Raw genomic sequence first — 25549 nt, 5'->3', positions numbered from 1 at the left:
CTGCAAGCACAGGGGAAGGAGTGGTTTACACACTCCAAGTGCCCATGGCTGCTTGGCCAGCCGTCTTGGCCTGGCCAAACTGTCATGCACACTTTGCATGTTCCTCACCAGGCTGCATTAAAAACCCTGGTGGGGACCATGCTCAAGGCCCACAGTCCCCATCTGAGCACGATACACAGTGCTCAGACCAATCACAACGCTACATTGCAGCATTGTGATTGGCTTAGGAGAGCCAATCATCACAATGCTGAATTGCAGCTTGGTGATTGGTTATGGGGAGCCTGGGTGCTTCCTGGTTCCGGGACTTGTGAAGCTGAGGAGAGACGCGGTCGGCCGAACAGGTAAGTGGTATTTTTTTTTATTATTTTGTCCCCCGCCACACCCCCTCCCTCGCCCCTCCATCCTCATTCCCTATCAGCTGCTACTGTAAGTGGATACCTAAAAGTAGTAAACGTACACAAGAGGGTAAACTTTCCTTCGTGAATCAGGCCCAGATTATGCATTTTGCTGTTATTTGAAAACAAATGATTTATTAATCAGGTCATCTTTGAATATTGAGTTCAGCATGTAGCGTCAACATGTACGAGTTTTTCTAAAATAAACTCAATCCTGGAACAAGAACCAACATTGAAGGAGATCTGTAGCATTTTAATTTACAAAGTTGGAAGATACAAGTATTTCATTTGAAAACAATTGCAGTTCCTTTGCCTTTGTCTCATACGGCTTGTTTTCCCATTTCAGAGACGTGCAGCTGATAATCTAAGAAGACACCATCAGTACCAGGTGGGCACTCTGTCTTGATGTCTTTGATTGGGTGAAGCAATCCTGAGTTCCAGCCTTTTAGTTCATGTTGGATTTGTACTTTGAAATGCATTCTGTTGTTCAGTTTTACGCAGTGGTATAGCAAGGCTGCTACTGAACCTAAGGCAAGCAAAAAAATATTGACTCCTCCCTCTCCCCATAGCAACTGTTTGCAAAAACGAACAGCAGTAAATGACATAGTATGGCTCCTGCACGCCTCTGGGCACATGAACCTCTGCACTTGTTGCACTAATAATAGTGATGCTCCTGTTCCACACTCTTCATCACTACATCAATCCCCGAATATCTCCAGCCACTTCCCCTCCTCCTTTTCCTCTGTGGCATGATACCTTTCTCCTTTAACTGTCGCCCGCTTCCCTTGTATCCCTCCACTTTCCCTCTTTGTCACATCTGATTATAATTCAACACATTCTCCTGTCTCGTTTTTATACTGCATCTCTGGTCTCTGGTATTCCTTTCTCTCCCCCTTGTATATCTTCCCTTGCCCCAACTCTTCCCTATTCCTTCAGTATCTCAACTTCCTGGTATATTTGCACTCTATTTCTATTTGTCTCTTTACCCTACTCTCTCTTCTTTGATGGTTTCCATTCTGCGCTCTATCGAGCCCTTCATCTCTTTTTCTTTTCTAATGGATCATTCTAGTACGTTTATACTTCCCTTCCTTTTCTCCTCTTTCCTGCTTTCTCCCATTCTTCCCTGTATCTCAGTATCCATCAGTATGCATCTGTTTACACCTTTCACTCACCCCTGTATCCTGCTGTTCATCTGTATCTAGCTGCTTTACAGCTTTGGCTCTCCCCCAATCTCTCCTGTAGCTCACTCTCCATCTCAGTCTAGCTTCTTGCCCCGTTTGTTCTCCCCCATCCTCACCTCTGTCTTGGCATCCATCTCTATTTAACTACTTTACCCCTTTCGCTTTCCCCACTTGCCCTTGTATCTCGCTATCCATCTATATCTGCTGTCTACTTTTGCTCTCCCACACTCTCCCCTATATCTCGCTATCCCTCTGCATCTTGCTTCATTACACTTTTCTCTCTCCCCTACTTTCTTGTATATTTCACTATGCATTTGTATCTCACTGCTTTACACGTTTCACCCTCCCCTGTATCTCAGTATCTATCTGTCCCACACCACTTGCTCACCCCTGTATCTTTTCCATATGCACCTAGCTACTTTACAGTTTTCCCTCCCCCACTCACCCCTGTATTTTGCTATCCATTTCTATCCAGCTTCTTTCCATCTTGCATTCTCCCCGACTCACTCCTGTATTTTGCTATCCATTTACATCTTAATGTACACCTTTTGCTCTCCCATACTCCTCACCGCTGTATCTCTAGGCTCTTGCGCTCTTCTTTACATTTTCAAAAACTTTACATCATGTCTTGTGTATCTTAACTTGCTTCACCTCTTTGCCGTACTGCTTTATACCTTTCACTATCCTTCCACTCTCCTTTGTATCTCTCTATGCTCTTCCCGTCTTACCATATTCACTTCTATTTTTCAATTCTGACTTTTCTCTCTCATCTATTTCATTTTCTCCTTAAATTGCCGCTCCTTCAGTTTCTCCCCCTTCTTGTCTCCAGTGTACTTTTTCATTTCCCCTTGTTTTTCCAAATCCCCTTTTCTTTTTCTTACTACCTGTATCCTTCCTCCCTTTCGTTTTCTCCCACCTTTATCTCGCTATTCTCCCTTGTATCTCTGTGCCCTCTTCTGTCTCCTGTCTTGTAAGTCTTCATTCTTCATTGTAGCACTACAGTGCCTTGATTTGCTCTCCGCTTTCCTTTGCACCTCTCCGTTTGCTGCTGCATCTCTCTATTCTGTCTTGTATCTCGCAATTCTCACATACACCCATCGTTTACCACCTCCTTCCATTACAACCTGCATCACTACCCCATCATCACTCGTCCACTCCCGATGTATCTATCCATTACCTTTATTTTTTTTTGCACTTGTCTTTACTTTCCCCACCGTATCTCTTTCTTTGTATGGGATGGTGCACAACCCCTCTTCCCCAGACGCCTCACGCCTCATTGAGTCATCACAGTCAGGCCCCAGGCAAGTGAAAGGAGAGTAATCTGTGCAGTGGGCCTTTTAAGTAAACAGCAGCTGTCTGGGCCCCGGTGCCACTGCACTGGTCGTATTGTGATAGATAGCTGCACACCTGTTTAACTGACAGGAAAAGCAGCATCCTGGGGCAGCAAGTGCCTGAACAATGTGCATTCAGCAACATCATACAGACACACAGCCAGACAACAACAACAAATAAATTATCCTTAAAAACCTGGGTTCACCCATTTTTATTTGCACGGAGGAGCCAGAAACTCCAGGTCCCCCAGAGACTCAGTGCTCCAGCCACCCCGCTTCCGAAAAGAAAAAGCTTATAATCGTGCTTTCTCTGGGGTCGCACTAAGAATCTGGAACTTGATGCCATCTGTCATCAGAAAAATTCCCTCTCTGTCAATATTTAAAAAGGAAGCCAAAACCTTCCTAATGTGCTATGCAAACAAATGATGGACTGAATGCTGAATGAATCATACATTCACCCCCAGTCAAGAGATCTGGGTTAAATCCATCGTTCTTTTGCTCACCATACCTTCCCCAGTTTAGACCCAGCCATATGCAAATCAGTCTTAACCCTGTGCCTCATGGGAACAGTCCAGACCATACTGCCAAGCCAGGTCCTCCCTGGACCGGAAACAAGCATCCTGGGACCGGTTTCTGGGTATTACCCTTCATCAGCCAGGCTAGCTTGATTCCAGTGGCACAGTGAGCAAGGGACTCACGTCTGGGTATACCCATCCCACTTAGGGTGAAAAGTGCTACGCAAACAAATGATGGACGGAATGCATTTGTCACCCAGAGTGGGACGGACATGCCCAGACGTGGCTCCCATGCTCTCCATGCCACTGGAGTCAAGCTATCCTGGCTGATGAGGGCTGAAATCCCGATACTGGTTCTAGGATGCTTGTTTCCAGTCCAGGGAGGACTTGGCCTGGCAGTTCGGGCTGGACTGTTCCCTTTGGGTTCAGGGTCAAGACAGGTTTGCATATGGCTGGGTCCAAACTAGAATGGCATGGTGAGCAAAAAAACTGATGGATTTAGGCCCAGATCTCTGTACTGGGGTGAATGTATGACATTGTTCTGCACTCTGTCCATCAATTTTTCTTTTTGCATTTGTCACCCCGAGTGAGACGGGTATGCCCAGACGTGGGTGGGTACCATGCTCTCCATGCCACTGGAGTCAAGCTATCCTAGCTGATGAGGGCTGAAAGCCCGAAACCGTTCCTATGATGATTTTTTCCAGTCCAGGGAGGACTTGGCCTGGCAGTTCGGGCTGGACTGTTCCCATTGGGTGCAGGGTTATGACTGATTTGCATATGGCTGGGTCCAAACTGGAATGGCATGGTGAGTAAAAAAACAATGGATTTAGGCCCAGATTTTAGTACTGGGGTGAATGTATGACATTGTTCTGCATTCTGTCCAAAAATGTGTTCTGTTTGCAAAACCTTCCTAATGGGCAAGTTTCTACCATAAATCATACATTACACACACCGCTCAGTGGCTTTGCTTATTTTTGTTGCCGCTAGAGTTTGGACTGACTGGCTGCTATCCATCTTGTACTGACCTTGTACTCCCACAAATGTATTTGCTGGATTTCTCTGCATTATGATCTGAACATTGTATACACCCTGTTATTCCCAAATGTTTCACCTCCTTCTACTCCTACTTATGTTGTTTTTTTCTTTGACTATTTCATACTTGTATACAACATGTTATCCCTGTAAAGCACTCTGATACCCTAACGGGTCACGTTCGCGCTTTATAAAACACTAAATAAAATTAAAATAAATAAAGCTAATTTTTGACTGCATATGTTTTCATCTGTTATGAGCAGGAGGCAATGAGAAACCTGGTGAAGAGATATGTTGCAGCCATGATCAGAGATGCCAAGACCGAAGAGGGGCTCACAGAAGAGAACTTTAAGGTATAATATTTGGTTACTGTAATCCTTAGTATGCTTTCGGAAGTCATGAGTAACAACAAATATTACTTTGGCAGGGATGAAAGTAGTCTGATAATACCACAGGGTGTACAGATTATGGGGAAGGAGAACTGCATTTGTATCATCCTCAATATGTTGTTGAATATTTGGATATAAAGCAACTTTTTGCAATCAAGCTCTGGGGAAACAAGCACTGTTAAAGCCAATAGGTACGACATTGGTACTGCGTACTATTGGCTTTACCAAATGCCTGTTGTGTGGCAACACTGATAAAACCATGAATGGCCTTTATCTTATACCATTTGTGCAGTGATGAAGATGCCTGAGTAACAGAACTGCGTCAGTGGGGCAAACTACCAAAAAAACAAAGTACACAAACTTCAATGAGAAATGATCTTCATCCCGGTAGGAAAGGAGAAGTAAATGTCTGCTCATGATTTCATATGTTACATAAATAACTACACATCACCAGATCTCGACAGTGATCTGGAGGTGAGGCCTCAGTTCCCTTAGATGTTGCTGACCACAACACCATTCAGAATTTTTGGGCCCTAATATTCCATGTGGGTCCTGCAGCAAGCGCCCCATCCTGAATGGCTTGTCAGCAGGCAAAACCTCTTTTGTCTTCAGCGAGGAAAACAAAGGCGGCTTGAAAAACTCCACATCAAGGACCACGAAGGCAGAAAGTTGAAACAACCAGTTTTCATTGAGCATGCAGGTGCATTTCTAATATGTGGTCTGTGAACGTTTCACCATACCACCCCAACTTTCTGTCACCTTCTCTGGCATTCCCTTCCTTCATGCCTCATGCTCAGCCTTCTATGCATCATCTACAAGGCTATGGCATTAAGTTAAATTAAACAAGCATTTTAGTCATATGCTCTCAACATCTTGAATGATGGCCGCCTCATTGTTAAAAATGCATGCATGTCTAGCTTTACTCATTTTAGGTTCCACCCTCTGAGCTTATATAAATGACTGTCCATGCTTCTATAACTTGTGCCCATGGAAACAACTCCATTTACTCTACTTATTATATGAACATTTACCCAGTAACATATACCGAAATAGCACCATCTATCCCAATTGTGGCCGAATCATTACTGGTAGATTGCTGATCATGATTTTATGGAGTTATGAGCCAGCAACAATCATAAATGCAGGTTTCAATATGAGCATGCCAGATGTGAGCAACCATCTTGAGATATCATAATGCCTACTCCTGGTAATTGTTGGAAATGGCCCTTTTTGCAGGGTTATCCCCAAACGTTTTGCTTCTTTCTCCTATTTTTTCCTGAGCTGTTGTTGTTGGTTCTAGGACTCTGGACACTTTACCACTGCTGATCAGTGATAAAGTGCATATGCTCTCTATGTAAATTGTGTTATGGATTGGTGGTTCCATGATTGGCATATTTGATTTACTTGTCAGTCCCAAGTGAAGTGCACTGAGTGTGCCAGGCCCTGTAAATTAAATGCTACTAGTGGGCCTGCAGCACTGGTTGTGCCACCCACATGAGTTGCCCTGAAAAGGTAACTCAGACCTCCCACTGCAGAGTCTGCACACAGTTTGTAGCTGCCATGTCGACTTGGCAAGTGCACCCACTTTCCAAGCCCTAAGCTTCCCTTTTCTTACATGTGAGTCACCCCTAAGGTAGGCCAAGGTACCCCTGTGGGCAGGGAGCAGTGTATGTGAAAGGTAGGAGATGCACTGATGTGTGTGACATGTCCTGGTAGTGAATTACAGTACATTTCGCTTTTTCACTATTGAAAGGCTATCTGGCCCATAGGAAAGCATGGGGTTTAATTTAGAACATCTTATAAATATAACTTCCCATTGGGACCAGATAGGAAAATAAAGTTTAGTATGCCTGAACTCAGTATCTAAAGATGCATCTTTTAGTAAGGTTGTTTGAAAATACCACTTTTAGAAAGTAGGTATTTTCTTGCTTAGCCATCCTGTGTGCCTCTGCTAGGATGTGTATTGACTGTCTGGCTTTGGAGTGACAGGGGTTGGGGAGGTGCATTCTCTCAGATGGCCACCGGGGGGATTGATGTGTGTCCTGCCTTTCCTGAATGAGTCAGGGCTGGGCTGATTAGACCTGGGCTGCCTTCAGAGTAGTGGGAGGAGTTTTCACTAGCACCTGAATTGGCCCAGTCTGCATTTAGAGTCTTGGGAGGAGATTTTGCTTGCACTGGAATAAGCCCTGTCTGCCTTGGACAATGATGTCTCCACCCCCTGACAGGAAGCTGGGCCAGAGAGTACAGAACTGGTTTGGACTAAGCACAGACACTCTCTGCCTGAGAGGGCAAAGGATTTTGGGGTATTAATATTGGGGCCCAGACACCAGAACTTTAGAACTCTTGTGGACCAAGAAGACTGCCAAGAAGAAGAGCTGGAAAAGCTGTGAGGAGAAACTACCACTTTTGGTGTGTGCTTTGCTGTGTTGGCCTGCAGTGGCTGCTTCTGTCTTGGGCAGTGAAAGGATTGGACTTGGATTTCTGCAATCTCTTTTTGGGAGTTTCTCCAAGGGCTTGAGGTAGAGCTTGCCCCCTGTTCAAGAAGTCTCAGGAACAGCAAATACTTCAAGTTCTTCTGCCCTCAGCACTGCCGACTGTGTGTTTTGTTCTGCAACAGAATAAAAAGCAACCCAACGCCTTCTACGATGCCGCTGCCAACTCTGTGTCCTGAAGGCAATGCAGAGGGCACCGCCGCAACACCGCCCCGAAACCCTGGTCTCACCAATGACGTCTGCTGATGCTGCCACCAAGCCGCAGCTTGCACCGTGACCTGTGGGCACTGCACTCTGCACTGCCTCTCTTCACATCATCGCCTTGGTATCCCCGACGCCACCGCTTCATGCTGACTTGAACGCCGCTGCTTGCACCGTGGTTCCAGGGCACCGCTCGTAAGTTACATGACGCATCGCCTCATCCCGCACCGCAGCCTTGGCCTACCGATGCCTGCGCCATTGACTCCAGTCCGTCAGCCGACAACAGCGCTTCAGCAACGACAATGCCGTTGCTTGCATCATGACCTGCCAGCACCGCGATGAGCACCGCGTCACTTCTCACCGCAGCGCTGGTCTCACTGACGCCGCTAGATGACCATCACCAAGCCGCTGCCCGCACCGCGACCTGAGGCCACCACACGCTGCACTGCTTCACTTTGCACTGCAGCACCCAGCGCTCCTGACTTCAACCGCAAGGAGTTCAATCTGCAATGCGTGTGAGTTCAAGGGCCGACGACTCCTGCACCGACCTCTGGAACCGACGCCCGCAGACGCCGTGCTTTCGGAGCTCAACGAGAGGTCGCCGACACCCTGCATTTCCAAAGGTACTGTTTTGGGGGTCTTCCCAACACCGTAGCTGGCCCACGATGCCGTGGTCAGCCAAAACTGTTTGGATTTGTTGTTCACGACGCCGTGATAGACCCAGATGGAGCTATCAACTTCAAGGAACTTTATTTCAAGTCTATTTTGAGTACTGAAGATTTCTAAGTACTGTATTGTGGATTTTTATTGTTTTTGGTCTTGTCTTAAGTATATAAAAATATTGGATATTTTTCTAAACTGGTGTGGTGTCCTTTTGTAGTGCTTACACTGGGTTACTGTTGGTTATGTGAAAATGCTAAGATAAGCCTGACTGCTTGCGCCAAGCTACCAAGGGGGTGAGCAGGGGTTATTTTAGGAGTGTACCTCCCTTATCCTGACTAGAAGAAAGGGTCCCTACTTGGACAAGGTGCAAACCATTGCCAACTAGAGACCCCTATTTCTCACAGGAATCATACATGTAAGAGCCAAGGAGGCATTTAGGACAAACTGACCATCTGCTTATGATCTCCCCAGACAAGATGTGGGAAAGTTTTGTGTCATTTTCCTTAACAGGAATGAACTGAGCTTGTGATGTTTGGTACATTAAACATAGTGTCATAAACCAGATCCCCTGCCACCAGGACAGCTAATGAAAGGCTTGACTGGCTAGCTCCACCTGTCTCTTATTTTCACATATACAAACAACTTTGCTGCCAGAATCTGTAGGAACCTGAGTTGGAGTTTAATGAAGCTTGCGCAGACTGCATTCACATAATCCAGCCTTCTTTCTGCACTCTGATATCACCACTAGAGTCTTGGCCTCATCAGAGAGAGACATATTAGAGTTCCCTGTAAACATATTTTTATAAAAAGGTTTGAGCTATTTTAGTTTGCTATCCAAAACCAGATGTAGTTCTGTCGTCAAATCACTGAGGTCAAGGCAGTTCTAGAATATATACAAAGGACTGATGTAGAATACTTTTGCAAAGTTGCAGGAACACACCACCAGGATCATTATCGTTTGATATGAGGAATGTATATTAATGTTAAATAACAGAGGTATTAGGCCTGAGCCACTGGGGGCGGGAGGTGCATCACAATTTACAGGCACAAAATTAAAGTAGGTGTTGTACAGAAGAAATCCAGTTTTTGCATTGGCAAACAACGTTTAAGTCCATTTCCACAATTAAATTATCAATCTCGGACAGCACAGGAGAGTAGTCAGGATACTCAAATGTATTCGACAAGGTAACACAAAGATTAATATTTTTTGGAGTAAATGATTGAAAATCTAATTTTGTCCCTGCACCTCTATTGGGATGGGCACCAGACTGTGCTTAGGAGGGTCCAATGCTCCTGTTTTCATTAAAGGAGTGACCAAAACCAAATTTGATGAGTCTGCGGGAAAACCTGTGTATAAAGAGATATTAACAAAATCTGCAATCTCTGATAGAAGTTCATTATTTCAATCTTCTGCCAGTCTTGACAGGCACAGATATTCAGCTCAGTGGGATATGTTGTTGCTTTTAATGTTGAAGCTCACTTCATCATAGTTGGTTTGATAGACTGCAAATGGAGTGCAGGTGAGTTTTCTTACCTTTCCCGTATTTGAGCTTCTACTTGATGGCTCTCACTTTTTCAGTGATAAACCTCTGTAGGACACCTACCACGCAACATAATAATTACATTTTACAGAGTGATCAACAAGGCAGTCCAAGGTATTCAATATTTAAAAAAAACATTTTGGTAGAATTTTCAATCCCAGATATTTTTAGCCAGTAACAATCCTTGGCTGAAAAACTTTCATTCTATTTTTATAATTCTCCCGGTGGAATCTTTTTCCCAGAAACATTTTCTTTTTTTTCCTTAATCCTGATTCTAAGCATTTTCAGTTCTGTGGAATACCACATATTTAGAAATGTAGCTGATCTATCAATAATATATTTTAGGTGGACTCCTTCACAATAGATCTGATTATATGGCTATAAACGTTTTTAAAACCATACTGGTCTGGTGTCATGGTTGTCCTCCTTAATCTAAGTTGTTATTGAGAAATCAAGTAATCTCTTGACAGTAGCAGCAAATCATATATTCTTATAGGGGTGTGCTATATTTTTTCATGTCCAGTGGCTTCTCATTTCAAGTCAGATGTGGGGTAGGTAGAAGCATGATGCAACCCTAGGTAATTTATAACCCACACATCAAGTGAGAATATAATCTCTCCCTGCCTATTGCTCTCTAGATGAGAGGCCCTTTTTGGCCATATGATATTTGGTGTATCATCACCATCCATTATTAAAGCATGCACTTCTTCACCCATGGATGGTTGGGTAGGATAGCCAATGGATTTATAAATTCATGAGTGGAGTATGATTCATACTGTTGCTACTGTACTAATACTAAGTACTGTTTGATCATAAGGAACCTAAGCAATGTATGTTTTGCAGAGTAGAAAGAGAATATGAAAGGGGCCCTTCAACCAAAGACTAAAAAATTCAAGGAAAACTCCATTTGGAAACACAATCACAACTATTTATCCTCAACCATTCATTCTAACATTCATCACCATGGTCTCATAAATAATTCAATACCATCCCCAAAACTGAACAAATCGAGTGTTACCAAATTACAAAATTCTTCCAGTCCTAACTGGCAAATCTTAATAAAGTACATTTCAGAAAGCATATAAAAAACACAATAAATCAAAACATCAATTAAAACAACATTGTGCAAAATTTACAAAAAATCATATACAATAACAAAGTATTAAAGATAGGGAGAACATATGAGAATATTACATCTGTCTTTCTGATTTGCTAATCTGTGTGAATCAAAAAAGAAGATACATAATTTTTCATAAAATCGACAATTATTGTCTCCTTGTGTTCTTCAGATTTAGCTTAACATCAGCGTAATGCGTTTCGGTGGTTAACATGAATTCTGACCACCTTCTTTTGGAGAACAAGATATCTCCCATATGTAAATGTCTACTGTTAAAATATGCCCAACGAAAACAATGGTCTTTCGTGTCCAACCGATTCAATTCTCATCCAATTTCAATCTATTTACTTGAACATAAAAAATGGTATAGACGGTCCTCAGAATCACAAGATGAACCCAATCACTTGGGTACTTGTAGTATCACCCACTTTATTGAGCTGAAAGACTACAGTAATATGTACTTTCTCACCATAACACTATTGCCATTTCTGGTATCATTCGGACCCATTTGTTTAAGTCTCAAGCCACTGGGTTCCAATATCTTCAGAGTTCAATGCCCATGTACAAGTCCACATGTATGAATGGGGTTATTTATCCTGTGCATATGTGCAGAGCAAGAGTTATCCTACAGGAGCGGATTTCTAACTTTTTAGCCTTGGACTTTATGTATCAGAATCACCGGCCCTGCACACCTAGGATAAGTGAACCAGTGGACATGAGCAATGGTTGTGAACTCAATGATCTTAAGTTTATAAGGTAGGAAATCATTCAGTTATGTACAGATAGTATTGGAGTTAAAATTAGAAAATCTACACCGAATGGTACAATATTTTTGTAAACGTGTGGATGTCAGATAAAACGTCTGCATGCAATATTCTGACATACAACTACCAATATGACATAGATGAATGAAGCATTTCCAGTTGCACCAATTTAACTGCACCAGAGAAAGTGCTAAAATCTACAAAAAAACACTTTCATAAAACGTTGGCCCTAATATAGAGTGTAAAGTGCTCTGAAGCCACTCTAAGTTGATTTGTTGCACTTTACAGCAATCTAAACTAAAACAACTACAACAAGGATAGGTTTGGGAGGGGAGTCACTGTGCAGTGTTCTTTAATGTACTACATAGTGAAGACAGTGCATTTGTTTGTGTGCACTCTGTCACTTCTACTTTAGGCAGACGAAAATAAAAGCTGTATGAACATGAAGTATTTCCATGATGCAGTGTGCAGACATTGTTTGTATGCATAGTCCGATAAAATAGTTTTAAATGTTATCATTGTTTTTGTTGTTGTAGGAACAGGGGGCGGGTCCAGTCAGGTTTGTCCAATATATTTAAAGGCACTGCATAGCAGTTTAAGGAAGGCTAGTACCCCAAACAAGCATTTGAACAGTCAATAGATCTGGCTATATCAAGCTATGACATTTATTGTCAAACTCTTTTTATGTTTTATAAACATATGCATTAAAAGTCAAAAGAATAATGGGATATGCAAGATGAATTAAAAGAATAAAAGAGAAGACAAGGACAAAGTGCCACCAAATTGTGCTGAGTATATACGTGCAACAAAAAATTAGTTGAAAAATTATACACCGTTTTGGGTGGCCATCTTAGGAGTTGGTAGTTGTTTAACGATGACTAGAGCTTTTAGAAGCAATGCAGTGGCCATCTTCAAATATGAAAACAATAATACAGTGTGCACAATACTATTCCAAGATAGATGGCATGTAAATATCATACCTCCTATGTTGTCCATCCAACATAGAGGATCACCAAGAGTACTGCTTATTCAAGAAGAAAATGCTGTTCATTATTATTTGATGACACCAAAGTATATCTTAAAGTGTTGTCTGCAAAAGCATAAAAAAACACCTGATCACACTTTATCATCATTCATACCGGATTAGTACAGTTTATTTGAAACTCTCCCCACTAGAGAACGAGTTTGTCCCCGTAAACAGAAATATCACTTAGCCTTTCATCTAGGAACTACTCAACAACATGGCTTCAGATGTTTTTTCTGTCTTTCATCTTCTTCCAAATCATTGGACTTTCTGATTAGCACTTCGCTTTCCTTCAAAGACAACATCAAGGAAAAGGCACAAACAAGGTGGTAACAGTTTTAATTATTCCACAAACTTTACTGTCCACATATGAAGTTCTATGCCACTTTCAGGTCCCAACCCTGTCACACAATAAGATAGGTTACATTGTGCTTCCTAACATCCCAGGGTTATCACTGCTATCAATTAAATCAGTTTTCCATATAATCACATGATTACTTACCGACTAAAGAAAGTTCACATATTTCTCCTACAGTGAAGGATCTGGACAAGCTCTTTTGCCCTGTTAGAATCAAGCTTAAAACATATTGTGTGAATTAGATAGCACTCCACCTAAAATACTGACCATCTGGCATTTAGTGTTTACATACCTGCTGGCATGACAAGAATTACGGGGCATATTATCAAGGACGGCGTTAAAATTATCGCCACTTTAGCGGCAGGAAGCTGCCGCTAAAAGCGGCGATAATAGGCTTGATAATGTGCCGCAGAGAATTCCAATAGAAGCCCATGTTGACACCAGAACATTGGCTTCTATGGGAATTCTCAAGGGCATATTATCAAGCCCATTATTGCCGCTTTAGCAGCAGTTTCCTGCCGCTAAAGCGGCGATAATTTTAACGCCGTCCTTGCTAATATGACCCTCCATCCTTTGGAAATCCAACACACAGATCAACAGCAAACTCTCCAACAAGCTTCCTCAGCATGTGGACTTTAGAAAGACCTCCGTTTGCACCTTTGGATTTGCCTACTAAATGGAATACACAACCTCATTCTTATTTCTGATAAACTGCATTTTTATATATATTTCTCACTCATTATGAGCTATCTTAACATTGTTAACATAGATGTGGGTTTCCTGGTGTGGGATATGAACTGTGGTGCTAGTCAGCAGATTGTTTCCTAGGTTTGTACTTTCTGAATACCACCAATACAATAAAAACAAAATATACGTACAGATTAAAAAATAATGGATATAATGTTCCATATATTTCCAACCCATACGGTATGCCAATATAACAAATCAGCCTTTTATTTGTGGTCAGCTATGTTAATGCTTTGTATAACATAGTTTAGAAAAATATGTACATCTAAGGTGGAGACTGTCCTTCCATATTTATGAAAATATAGAATGAATCCCCTTGCAATATCTTTGAAAATGTGGGTCAGAAACCCATGTTACTGTGAGGTAGGTGCAAATTTGCAAATATTGATAATAGATGCCTGCTTCACTCTTTCACCAGGTACACCATTTTTAGTGGTTCACCACCACAAAAGCCTGCTTAGAGCACTTCATGTAATTCCCAAAGTGGTCAACAACCACAATCCTTGTCAGGGAGAACCCAAAAAGTCACCAAATGAACCTGTCCTTATTACTCTGGTAACTTGGCACAAGGTAGTCAGCCTTAACTTGGAGGCAATGTGTAGATTATTTTTGCAGCACACAAACACCAACTGCAGGTATCTGGTTGTGCAAGACCAGGGCAAAGTCAAAACTTAAGGTCAACTGTGATTGAGCGTGGGTCAGATACACAAGTTGGTTTGGGCCCGCTCTCCGATTACCTTGGGACTAAGACGACATTTTGAAGAATAATTCCTTAGAAGGTAGAGTTCAGAGGAGCAAGGCAGAAGGCAGTGTCTGAGGAGGCGTCATTGTCGGTGAGCCACTGGACCAGGTCGCAGTGAAGCTTTTTACCTTTTTACCTTTGGACATTGTCACTCTTTTGGAAGGCAATTAGTCCTTGGAGTTACTTCTGGTGGTTCTTGGTTAAAGGAGATGGTCCAGTTCTCCCTCAAGCAGCAAAGCTGTCCCTCAAGCAGTAGGGCAGACCTCTGGGAAACGCAGGGTAACACTCTGGGGGTCCAGGTATCCTTCTGGCGTCTTTCACAGGTCCAGGAGGGTAATGAAGTGGTGTTCTGAGGGTTCAATTTGTATACCTGGTGCCAGACTTTGAGGTGGGGTGATTCCCTATGCTACCCAACATCTGGTTGTAAAAGGTTCTTCCATTCCCCTGCCAATGCTCCAAGAAGTCTGGGATGAAAACAGACTAGTGTCAGGTTCCTTTCAGTGTGCTGGAGGAAAGACCTTTGAGGTGTAAGTGGGAAAGGGAACAGCTCTTCCCTAGTCATCCTGGCAGGATGGCCCAATCTGCCAACATCTAGTCCTCTTTTGTCTAACTGTCTGGGGGAATGCAGAAAGCCCAACAACAGAGCCATTCACAGTCATGTGACGCCATTATATCACTTATTGTGACTCCAGTCCCATAAAGCCTAAAGCGATAGCAAGATGATGCAATGTGTGCCTCATATCATTGTGCATACAGACCCAGTTTAGAGGTTGCCTTGGAACTTCTGATATTTTTCTCTGCCTCTGGCCCACAATGAATGATAGTAGCAAAAGGGGGTAGACACACGCTGCACTGCACAATACCTTGTTTCAGTTCATTAGCACGTTAGCCATGTCTCTTTAAAATATCACAGTGAAATAGGTAGGAATGTGAGGTCCAGGTCTTTTAGCTAAGCAGGGAGTGCTAATTTCCACCTCTGTGATCAAAGTGAGTTTATTACTATGTGTGTGGCAGATACGTTTTGATTGTGCCCATTCTATTGAGCAGTTTTGAGGCACCTTTGTGCTACTGCTCATTGTAGCACAGAGACCACTGCAGACACGTCTGCTTCTACAGGTTGTAGTATATTAGCAATAAGGGAGAGCATGGTTACCTACGAAGGCAATTAGGCATTGCCATCTTCCCACCAGCAGCCAAAGTGAAGCAAGTGAATAATTAGATCCATGACTAGATGGTGTAGAGAGTCAAGGAAGGATGATAAGAGGTAAGGAGGTGAAACAGATAGTAGTTTAGATGAGAAATCTTAAGTGTACAACCAGCATAATAAACAATAAGTGTAGAAAGAAAAGTAGAACAACTAGAATAATGTTTGTAAAAAGTGTTGGAATTAATTGTAAAAATAAAATTATTGGAACAGGGTTCCTATACATTCCTGCTCACTTTGACCTCAGGTTGCAAGTTTGGTCAATGTAGTCCTTACCTTTTAAAAAATTGCTTCACTGTGTTCTTGCTGTCAAAGATGTATAATTCTCTGTATTTATCAGCAGAGCAACACAACATGCTTGAAATACCAATAGTTGACACACATCCCGGGAGATGAAGAATATTGTTTGAAAGTGATCATAAACACTAATTATTCATCATGAAACCAAAATGCTCTGTAAAGCAGAGTGGGTGGATATTTATAGGTTCAGTGTCCAGCTTCTAATGTTAAATGCTTTCATATGTTATGATATATGTTCTGTAAAATGCATGGATATTAGTTTGCCAAACACTTATGATTCAAATATTGCATATCAAATTGGGCCTTATGACTGTACTAAACATGTACACGGTCAAAAGGTTTTCCTTGATTTGGAAACACTTGAGCCCATTGCTACATATATGAATTAACTTGCTATTAATCTTGAAAATAATCTGAGTTCCTCTCAACTGAGGGAACCTGACACACCACAATTGTTGTTGTGGCAACATATGGAAACAATATGAACTGTGTCCTTTATGAAATCATATGGAAAGTCCTGCCTGCACCCTGCTGTCAACTGAAATGTGAACACAAACCTAACCTGTCCAGAAGAAGCTGAACTCCCCAGTGAACCTATGTTTCTTCTTTGCAGAAGATGGAACATTGCCCAGGAATGATGCTGAAAAGATTCTCCATATACCTAAGGAAGGTGATCCTTTCACTGAGAATAGCTATTCAGAACCAGCATTCAACTGAATACCTAGAAGCCCCCACAATTCTAGGAGATGAAATGGTAGATCCAGACCTTCATGGAGACATTTTATGTGAAGAAGCATTGATGGACGTAGACACCACGAGTATAACTCCCCCCACTAAACCCAACAAAAGGGTTGGCTTCACTTTTGAATGAAAATATAATCGATTACAAAGTTCTGCCAAGTTTACAATTGCAGAACTTAATGGATCTTACCTGTCAGGCATCAGAAAACAGGAAAATACCTATGACCAAATAATAACCTACTAGCTAAGCCATTCATTGAAGCATGTAAAGCACCACGAAAAACACTGGTTTCAAACATAGCTCTGAAACCTTTTGATGTAGCATCCAACAGTGATCTCAACTCTATTGTATTATGTTAGAAAAATGTGCCCACACTAAGTGTTTTTTTAAGACAATGTAGAGTTTGACCCCTGCCATATCTTTTTCCGTATATATCGCCTTCTCTCGGATTTGATTGCACATTGGGAGCAGTAAGGCAATAGACCCACATTTATTTTGAGTTTCAATGTTTTAATTATAATTCTATTCATTGTGTACATTTTACAATATCAGTGATACTTTTTTAAGATCAGTGCTTATTACACCAATTGTGATTTATTTACTATTCGGTCTATACTTTTTCTTTCCCAATTCTTTGTACGGAAAAAGGGTAAACCAATTGTGTGCTTAAATTGTCATGGTTAATTGTACTTTAAGACATGTTTAGGCAATTGATTTTGAAATCTGATGAAAAAGACTTTTTTCTTGCATACATTTATATATTGTTTGTTTTTAATCTTGTAAAATACTTTGAAAAGTCAAATCTGTTACAAAAATCTAAGATATTTTTTACTTTTAAGATGAAACAATCTATGTAAAATTGCTGAAAGACTAATCAAGATGTTGTAATTCCACAGCATGTAAAAATGAGATAGATATTTGAAAGTGTGAGATATTGTACTTTATATTTAGCCTAGTAGCCAGTTATTTTAATTAGGCACTTCTGATTTAAGAAAATCAAAATAAGGCATGCCTATGTAAATAGTGCTAAGCAAACTGCAATTTGAAATATCAACTGACATGAAACCTACTTCTGACTAATGACATACTACATATCAGAGTTGTTATATGAGACTGTTATCCCAGGGTTCACTGTTTACCTTGATAAATATGTATATATATACACTTTTGTCTGTGTGTGCTTCCATTATTTCGTATGTTGATATTTAATTGCAGCTTTTTAAGTTGTTTTTTTACGTTTTCTGGCACTAATTAATGAAAGAATGAAAGCAAACCCACCACCCAAAAAAAACATTAGCCACCCCATTATTATGGTATGCCCTCTTTTTATTATTTTGTTAACCACCTAATGATAAACCACCTAATGAAAAATTGTCAAATGATTATTTGACCGACTTCCTGGAAATGCACTATCTCCTGCACCAGACGAAAATGGGCTTTTGCCCTGTGTACAGTACAGAGATAGCCCTCTTATTGACCTCGGAGGATCTAAAAAAAAACACTTGGTCAGGGAGGGACAGCTGTGCTCTTTCTTCTTGATTTGAGTGCAGCCATCGATACTGTCTCCATGTCATCCACCGACATAGACTGGAAGCTGCAGGTATCACTGCAAGGGTACTAAAATTATTGACCTCGTTTCTAGATAATAGAAGCTTCCAGGTCAGGGAAGGGCCTTGTCTGTCGGAGGCTCATCTGGTCAGATGCAGACTGCCACAGGGCTCAGCATTTAGCCCCACTCATTTTTATATATATATCCATCCTCTAGCAGACATTATCTGTTCATCAGGCCTTACCATGGTGTCATACGCTGATGATAGCCAGATCACTGTTTCCTTATCACCCAATACTAGCTCAATTTTGGAGAAACTGTCCACCTGTCTGGAGCAGGTGAACAATTGGATGGCAACTAGCTGTTTTAAACTGAACGGCAACAAAACTATGGCGCAGGAATAGAGGCAAAGAGATTCTCTCATTTGCATGGGCCCACGCCTCCAAGCAAATGAGGGAACGCCCTCTTGAGATAGCATGGGTGCTACATGTGCCAGTACTATCTGTATTACGGAATCCGCACAAATGTCTGCAGCCCCCTCTGTAATACCAATGTGCCCTGGGTGCACACAAATCTGGTGCACATGACCATTGCTCCCCAGGGGTACTTTCTGTAGTATGGCCCCAGGTTATCTAAAGAACAGTTCAAATCCTTATAGCCACAAAATAATGCATAACAGGTGTAAATGGACTTAGAAGGGAATTATTGTATGCTATTTGTGCATGCAAGTACACAGAAGTAAGTTCTGAAAAATGTATGGGTGCTGATCGATTTGTCCTGTGAATTCATGAACACCCCTAAACCTGGGAGTATTTTGGCATTCGCCATTTCCTCTCCAGCCCATTTCCACCCTGAATGAGATTTGTTTCATAAAGGGCTAGAGTAATTCCAAGGGTATTAAGGGGCGCAAACCACCCCTTTGTGAAGTTTCAGAAAAAGGGTTACTCCACAGGGAAAAGGGAAGCAAATGTGCATTTGGACAGAATTTCCCTTTTTCCACCTAACTATGTTGCACCATTATCTTGATTTCTGAATAAAGAAACATTTTATATGCTTGACTCAAGAAGTCTTTAAGAGAACAGCCAAATTGTTCCCTGGAACCCCAAGTTAATGTCTCTAGTTGACGTGCCAAAAACATAGCTAGAACTAAAGCTAGATCTGAAAGCTGTCTCCAAATCTGTTGAGAATAATAAAAAGAAAGTTTAGAATATGATTATTAAGCATCATTGCACTCCAAAAACTGATGTCCTCTGTTTGAAAGGAACCACAAGTGAAAGGTTTAGCAAGTGGTTGGGCCTATCCAAGGGCATCTAGGCTTTAACAGATACACTCTGACTTGTGCCAATCTTGGACACTCTCAACCATGGATGTTGATTCACCAAAATTCAAAGAGTAGTGGAAGTGACAGCACATAACCTTTGACCCCTGATGACATTCTGCCCCTCCACCCCTACCCAGCCCCACCGCTCTTACTTGCACAGGCCACAGCTGCTTTCATCACTTTATGACTATTACAAGTCTGGAACCCTCGCCTGACTGCGACAAGCTCCCTCATAAGTCCACTGAGCTGGAAGAATGGCATTTCTTCTGAGTTCAAAATTTCATTTGTTTATCACCCTGTTTTACCCCTAATTTTTCCTATTTATTTGCAAATTCATTTTTACTATGGTTAAGAATATCACTGTCCTGCATTTCAGTTATTTCTTGTTCCTCTCGCATGGGCTTGCACTCATCGCCCTGCACCATTTCACGTTATTGAAAATATTTAAAATTGATCATGGATATAAAAGAGAAAACTGAGTGTTATAAAAAATTAAGTGCACTAGGACTAGTGAGAACATGTTTCTAGTTTGCACGTTTAGAACTCCACAAGGGTCTACTCAGAGAAAAAGAAACTGCAAAACCAATAAGTGGGATTTGCCTGTGTGATAAACGTTTTGCGCACCATAGTCCTAGGCAGATATATAGCACGTTGCTGGCTAATAGAGTAACAGTCGATTGTTCAGCATTCTCGAAGAGCAAATAGCAAATGACAAATTTCAGGATTTGATGTTGTTGTATAATTTGTACTTAATAGGTACATCTCGTGAGATGTAAAGTATATAAGGAAGTTCCCATATGAGTGTACAGGATGTGTTTTTTTGCTTTCAGTTGATCACCTTGATTTCTGTAAAGTGTTGTGGTGTTCAATCATGTCCTTTATTTAGTTGGGTTCAATCTTTTCCTTTATTTATTTAGAAGTATAATATAGTGCTCACGCCACTCTTAGCTACCTCAGAGTGCTCTACCTGTCAAAAAGTTCTGAGTAGTGGGAATCCAGAGGAATTCATTGCATGCTATGTATCAATTTTTCTCCATCACTACTGCAAAAGCTTTAACGTAGTTAAAGTACAATCTGAATGTCTGAGTTTTTAAGAGCTTCCTGTCACACTGGTAGTGGAGTTCTGCTCTCAGTGTCTAGTTCAGGGCATTACTGTGCATTGGTAATAAACCTCCTCCTTTTAGCTACTTGAACCTTCATTGAAGATTACAGTGGTCTGTATCCTTTTGGGGATGTATGTGGGATGCAATGGAGTAGGGTTTTGCAAGTGCCTTATTCTTGCCTTGCCAGGAGTAAATCTCTGGCCTTTTTCAGATAACTACCTATCAAAGGTATTGGACCACCCAAATCCTGAGAGTTTGTGAGTGTTCATCACTTTCACTGTTGTACCCACTCTAGAATGCCAACAAATTCAACATTGTGATCCACTAAACTCAGAGATATTCTGTGTGAAGAAATCCATTTATGAGTGTAAATTCACACTCTCTGAGTCAGTAAAGTGGACTTGCCCTTGTACATTAAGCTATGTGCATATCTAAGCAATATCTATTTGTGCAAATACTTTCATAGCTCAGTGAATTGAGACACAAGTCCCTGATTCACAAATAAAAATATAAGCATTTAACTCTCCGCCTAAACTTACTTTTATATAATTTTTGAATTTACACACCTTTATGTGTTTGGAATAATGCACCAGGCACAGGTTTCCAGGTGTACCGATGAGAATCTCAACTAAAATTCGCCTTGTGCACCTATTCCCACTCTGCATACTTTTGTGTACGGGGAAATGGAACTCCCAGTCCAAATGCCCATTTTTTTTTAAACATTTTTCTCCATGGGAAATCATTTATCTCCATAGAGAAAACCCTTTCCGCACCCCTAAAAAATCTGAGGATGATCCATTCCCCTTCTCACATTGCAAGGAGAGTTACTTCAGTGTTTGGCTGGAATGAATCACAGTCCATTTCCATGCTGGAAAAAGGTTGGATGGAAGTTGAAGAATTCCCACAGACCATTATGTTTGCGGGCTTTCCCAAACCACGGCTTGCCACATTCACTTCCCACCCTTTGAGTGGGATTTACAACTGCGGATTTCTTGGCACTACTGGTAGAGAAATCCACAGGAATTGGCCCCAATATTTTTACCATGGAATAAGAACTTTTTCAAAAGAAATACTATTTGCCTAATCTATTTATATAAAATGTGCACTTTCAAATCGGCTGCATTTGAGTGTTATGTAATATAGCATTAATTTGCATAAAAATTACATATCTTATTTGAACTGTGTGAATCTCACTGCATAACCTATAGTGAGTCTTCGTTTGACTTGAATACAAAACAAATAGCTGACCTCAAAATTAACTCTTTCTTTCTTCTTCTACTTTGAATCACAGGAGCTAAAACAAGACATTTCCAGTTTCCGGTTCGAGGTTTTGGGCTTGCTAAAAGGAAACAAGCTAAATATACAGCCAAAAATTAAAGGTGCGTCATCACTCCCGGACGAGGAAGAGAAACCTGAAAGGAGAGGGAAAGGGAAAGGCCTTAAAACCAACCTCAGCCTCTTTGACATCACCACTATGATTCACCCGCGCTCAGCTGCCATAGCAGCAGACAGGCTTAATAGTGTGAGCAATGGTTCGGCATTGGCGGTGACCGAGCCTGCCAAAGAGAAAAAGAAAACTAACTTTGTGAAAGAAATCAAGAACTTTGGTCTGTTTCACAGACGATCAAAATCAAACTATACAGACCAGAGCTCTAATAAGATATATTCTGTTTCAGAGGAAGTGGCTTGCCAAGAGGTGGAAACTAGTCCACCTGATGAAAGTCCTGAGGTAGAAAAGTATGCACTGAACTCCCAACAAAACACGCAAGTCCACCATGGACACTGCGAGTTAGAGAGCACAAGCGGAAGTGCCACAGAGATGCCACAATGCATGTCAAGTGACAATGGGTACCCTCAGGAATTTGAAAAAGAAGCCGGGCCGCCAGATGTAGATGTGGTCAAAAATATTCCAGAGGAGCGATGGAACCTGAACTCTGAGCCGGAAGCAAAAACGGAGACAAATGTTCCAGAAGGCTGCGCGACGACAAGATTGTGATCCATAAGAGAAGACAGCTCAGAGAGAAGAAATAACATATATATTTTGCATAGTGCATTTTTGGGAATGTTTTGAAATTATATTAGCAAATGCCAATTGACACTTTATATAATTTAACAACAGAGTCACATAACCCTAATGTAATATACTTAGACGAGTGACAGGCCGTATCAGACCGTTCTGTTTTGTAGCCTGCATTAGTTCTCACGTTTTTTAATAAACAGAAGCATCTTGTATTCTTGTACTGTTGATATAACCCACAAAAAACTGTTGACTCTTTTTATATTAAAATAAGTGCAATATTGTGTTCTCTTATTTTCATAGATTGAAAATTACATTTTTATTCAAAAAAGTACATACTAATTTAGCAAATGTTCATTTACTCTGTCATTCCAAGTATCATTGGGCCAGATATAGTAAAAATGCAGTCGCAAAAAGCGGTAGCAATTTGTGTATCAACCTTTTATGACTATTAAATTATTTTGTGAACCGATCTATGTACGAATAAGTTGGTTCAGATCATTGGAGTCAGGCGCAAACAAACCTAATTCATGGGGTAAATTGCTTAGGTTCCAAATTGTGACTGATTTAAATTGGTGGCCATCACAGGGAGGGTAGCTTTCTAAGGTCAGAAGACCACCATGTCTGTGATCAACTTTACATAACGCAAACCATTTTTTATATGAACTCCCGTTTTCTAAAAGGAAACAGGACTTATTTTTTTTAATTAGTTGTATTTTTTAACTGTTTATTTGAAAGCTGGCAGTAGTCCCCCGGACTACTGCTTACTCCCCACCCCAAAACTTTTTTTTTTGCATTCACAAAGGAGAAGGTATGCTTTAGTAAATGGATTGCCACCCCAACTTGGGAGTCGGTAACTTTTCACTGTTTTGTGACCAGATTATGGTTTCAAACATTTATATATAGGATACTGAATCGACATTTGGTAGGGACTCCTGAAACACACACTCATTCCAAAAACCGATTCTAGCACTTTTTTTTAACATACTTAGTGATTCATGTAAACGTCTCTAGACCCATATATTTGTTTAGTACATAATAAAAAGGGTTTCATCATTCAAAAATCTTCTGATTTACGAATTTTTAGGATTTGTAAACTCTAAAACCCTTGGTACATCTGGCCATAAATCGCAAGTATTAACAGCAATTAATTACCTGCATTTCCTGCATGTGCTTAGAAAAATTAGCCAATCTCAGAAATTATGTCACATCGAGTAAGTATATCACCTCCCAGATTTCCAATTGACATTTGTGCACATGTATATTGCTTGAAATCCTTCTCATTTCACAACATTTAAAAATTGAATATTAAAGTAAAAGGAGATCTTTGCACCCAAGAATAAGATTTTAGAAGGAAGGCTCTGAGGTGGTTGTTAGGTGTGAGTTGTCTTGGAATGTTTGCAGATATTATCAGGTTCTTTAGTCTGCAAATATGTGCTAGCGCCCCTGTTACTTAGGCCCTAATCACGTTGCCAGTCGGATGAGCGTCCGACCTGCATCATTGTGGTAAAGAGACTGGCCAACAGGTAGTCGGCAGTCCCGACCGCCTAATTAGGATCCGACCACCGTGGAGGCGGTCAGAAACATGCCTTTTGGCATTGAGACGTGCTGTGGCCCAGAAAACTGCCGCAGCACAAGCCCCAAGACCAAAAGGCATGTTTTGAAACATCCCTGCAGCCTGTGGCAGAAACCTCATGGGGGCATGGATGTTTGTGGGTACCCCCCTGGCCTCATAGCTGTTGGACCGCCATTGAAAGGCCGTCAGAAAGGGCATTGTAATCCCTACGGGGGTGCCTGAGCAGGCACCACCCCCATTGTAGGGATCACATTATGACCGCAAAGCTGATGGGCTCCTTGAGCCCACCTGGGCAGTAGCGGTCGGTCCCTCACACATGCGGTCAGACTGACTGCATTGTAATGCGGCGGTCTGACTGCTGCTTCAGATGTCAGTGGGCCCAACATCATAATGAGCCCATCTTACAATGAGAACTCTTAAAGCTGAAAATAATATATATTTACTACTAATTTCAAAAATGTTTTTTTTTTAACTTTGTTTTCCATTTTTTTACATTATTTCAAAAGATACATATGAGCAACCTCGTTCACTAAAGAGTACAGCGTCATCGTCACAGAATCAACAGTTACAGTTAAAATTTTCAATAAAAGCTGTTTCTGGTACGACTAGTACAATGAATACAATAGTGTTGTAGCTGCATCCCTAACGGGGTCATCTCTCGTCCCCAGCCCACTTCGTTCCCCAGTGACACAAGGAACTTAACATATTTAGCCACATTGATCAACTATTCAAGGCAGTGTAGAATTGTAGATGGCATCATACATCGTGTTTGTTAGCAACATAAATAATTTGTCACCCCACTCCCTCTGGAACAATGCTGTTGTCTGGTTGAGAGTTAGAGGCCTGTTTAGAAACCTCCACACATGAACGGAATGGGCCCCATATATCCTTGGGGTGAGAGGAGCAGGGCATAATACATGCATAGGTATCGGAATTTACATTGCAATATGCCAAGCTGTTTAGCCAATCTTGTACTTTAGGCACTGTTCTCCTGCCCCAATGGATGGCAACCTCTCTTTATGCCAGCAGGAGACCCAGCGACGCGAACCGCCTGATCCCCTTATGGAAATTTACCGTGTATCCCAGCAGGGCCCGGGGTTTGAATGAGGGGCAAGTCAATTATCTTCCCTAGTATGCAATGGATACTTTTCCAATAGGTCTGCAGCCGGGGACATGTCCATGCAAGGTGTGCAAAGTCAGCATGTGGCGCTGCGCATTTCAGGCATGTGTGTGGTCCAGTTGAGT

At 41.4% G+C, this 25549-nt stretch overlaps 1 protein-coding gene across 2 annotated transcripts in view; it reads left to right on the top strand.

The window, feature by feature from the left end:
- The window catches only part of TRPC4 (transient receptor potential cation channel subfamily C member 4), a 1369656-nt gene extending 1346696 nt beyond the window's left edge, over positions 1–22960 (top strand). Inside the window, exons 10-12 of one of the 2 annotated variants that reach the window (XM_085621757.1) lie at positions 742–783; positions 4718–4807; positions 22003–22960. In XM_085621757.1, the coding sequence (XP_085477883.1) occupies positions 742–783; positions 4718–4807; positions 22003–22707 (837 nt within the window). In that variant the 3' untranslated portion in view covers positions 22708–22960. Of the gene's footprint in view, positions 1–741; positions 784–4717; positions 4808–16609; positions 17847–22002 lie in introns of those variants that run through there. The other variant, XM_085621758.1, reaches the window with a different exon arrangement.
- The last annotated feature ends 2589 nt before the right edge of the window (positions 22961–25549 follow it).

The sequence above is a fragment of the Triturus cristatus genome, chromosome 8, assembly GCF_964204655.1.
Source record: "Triturus cristatus chromosome 8, aTriCri1.1, whole genome shotgun sequence".
Lineage (NCBI taxonomy): Eukaryota > Metazoa > Chordata > Amphibia > Caudata > Salamandridae > Triturus > Triturus cristatus.
The sequence above is the reverse complement of the archived record's forward strand: the minus strand, read 5'-3'. Positions and strand labels throughout refer to the sequence as shown.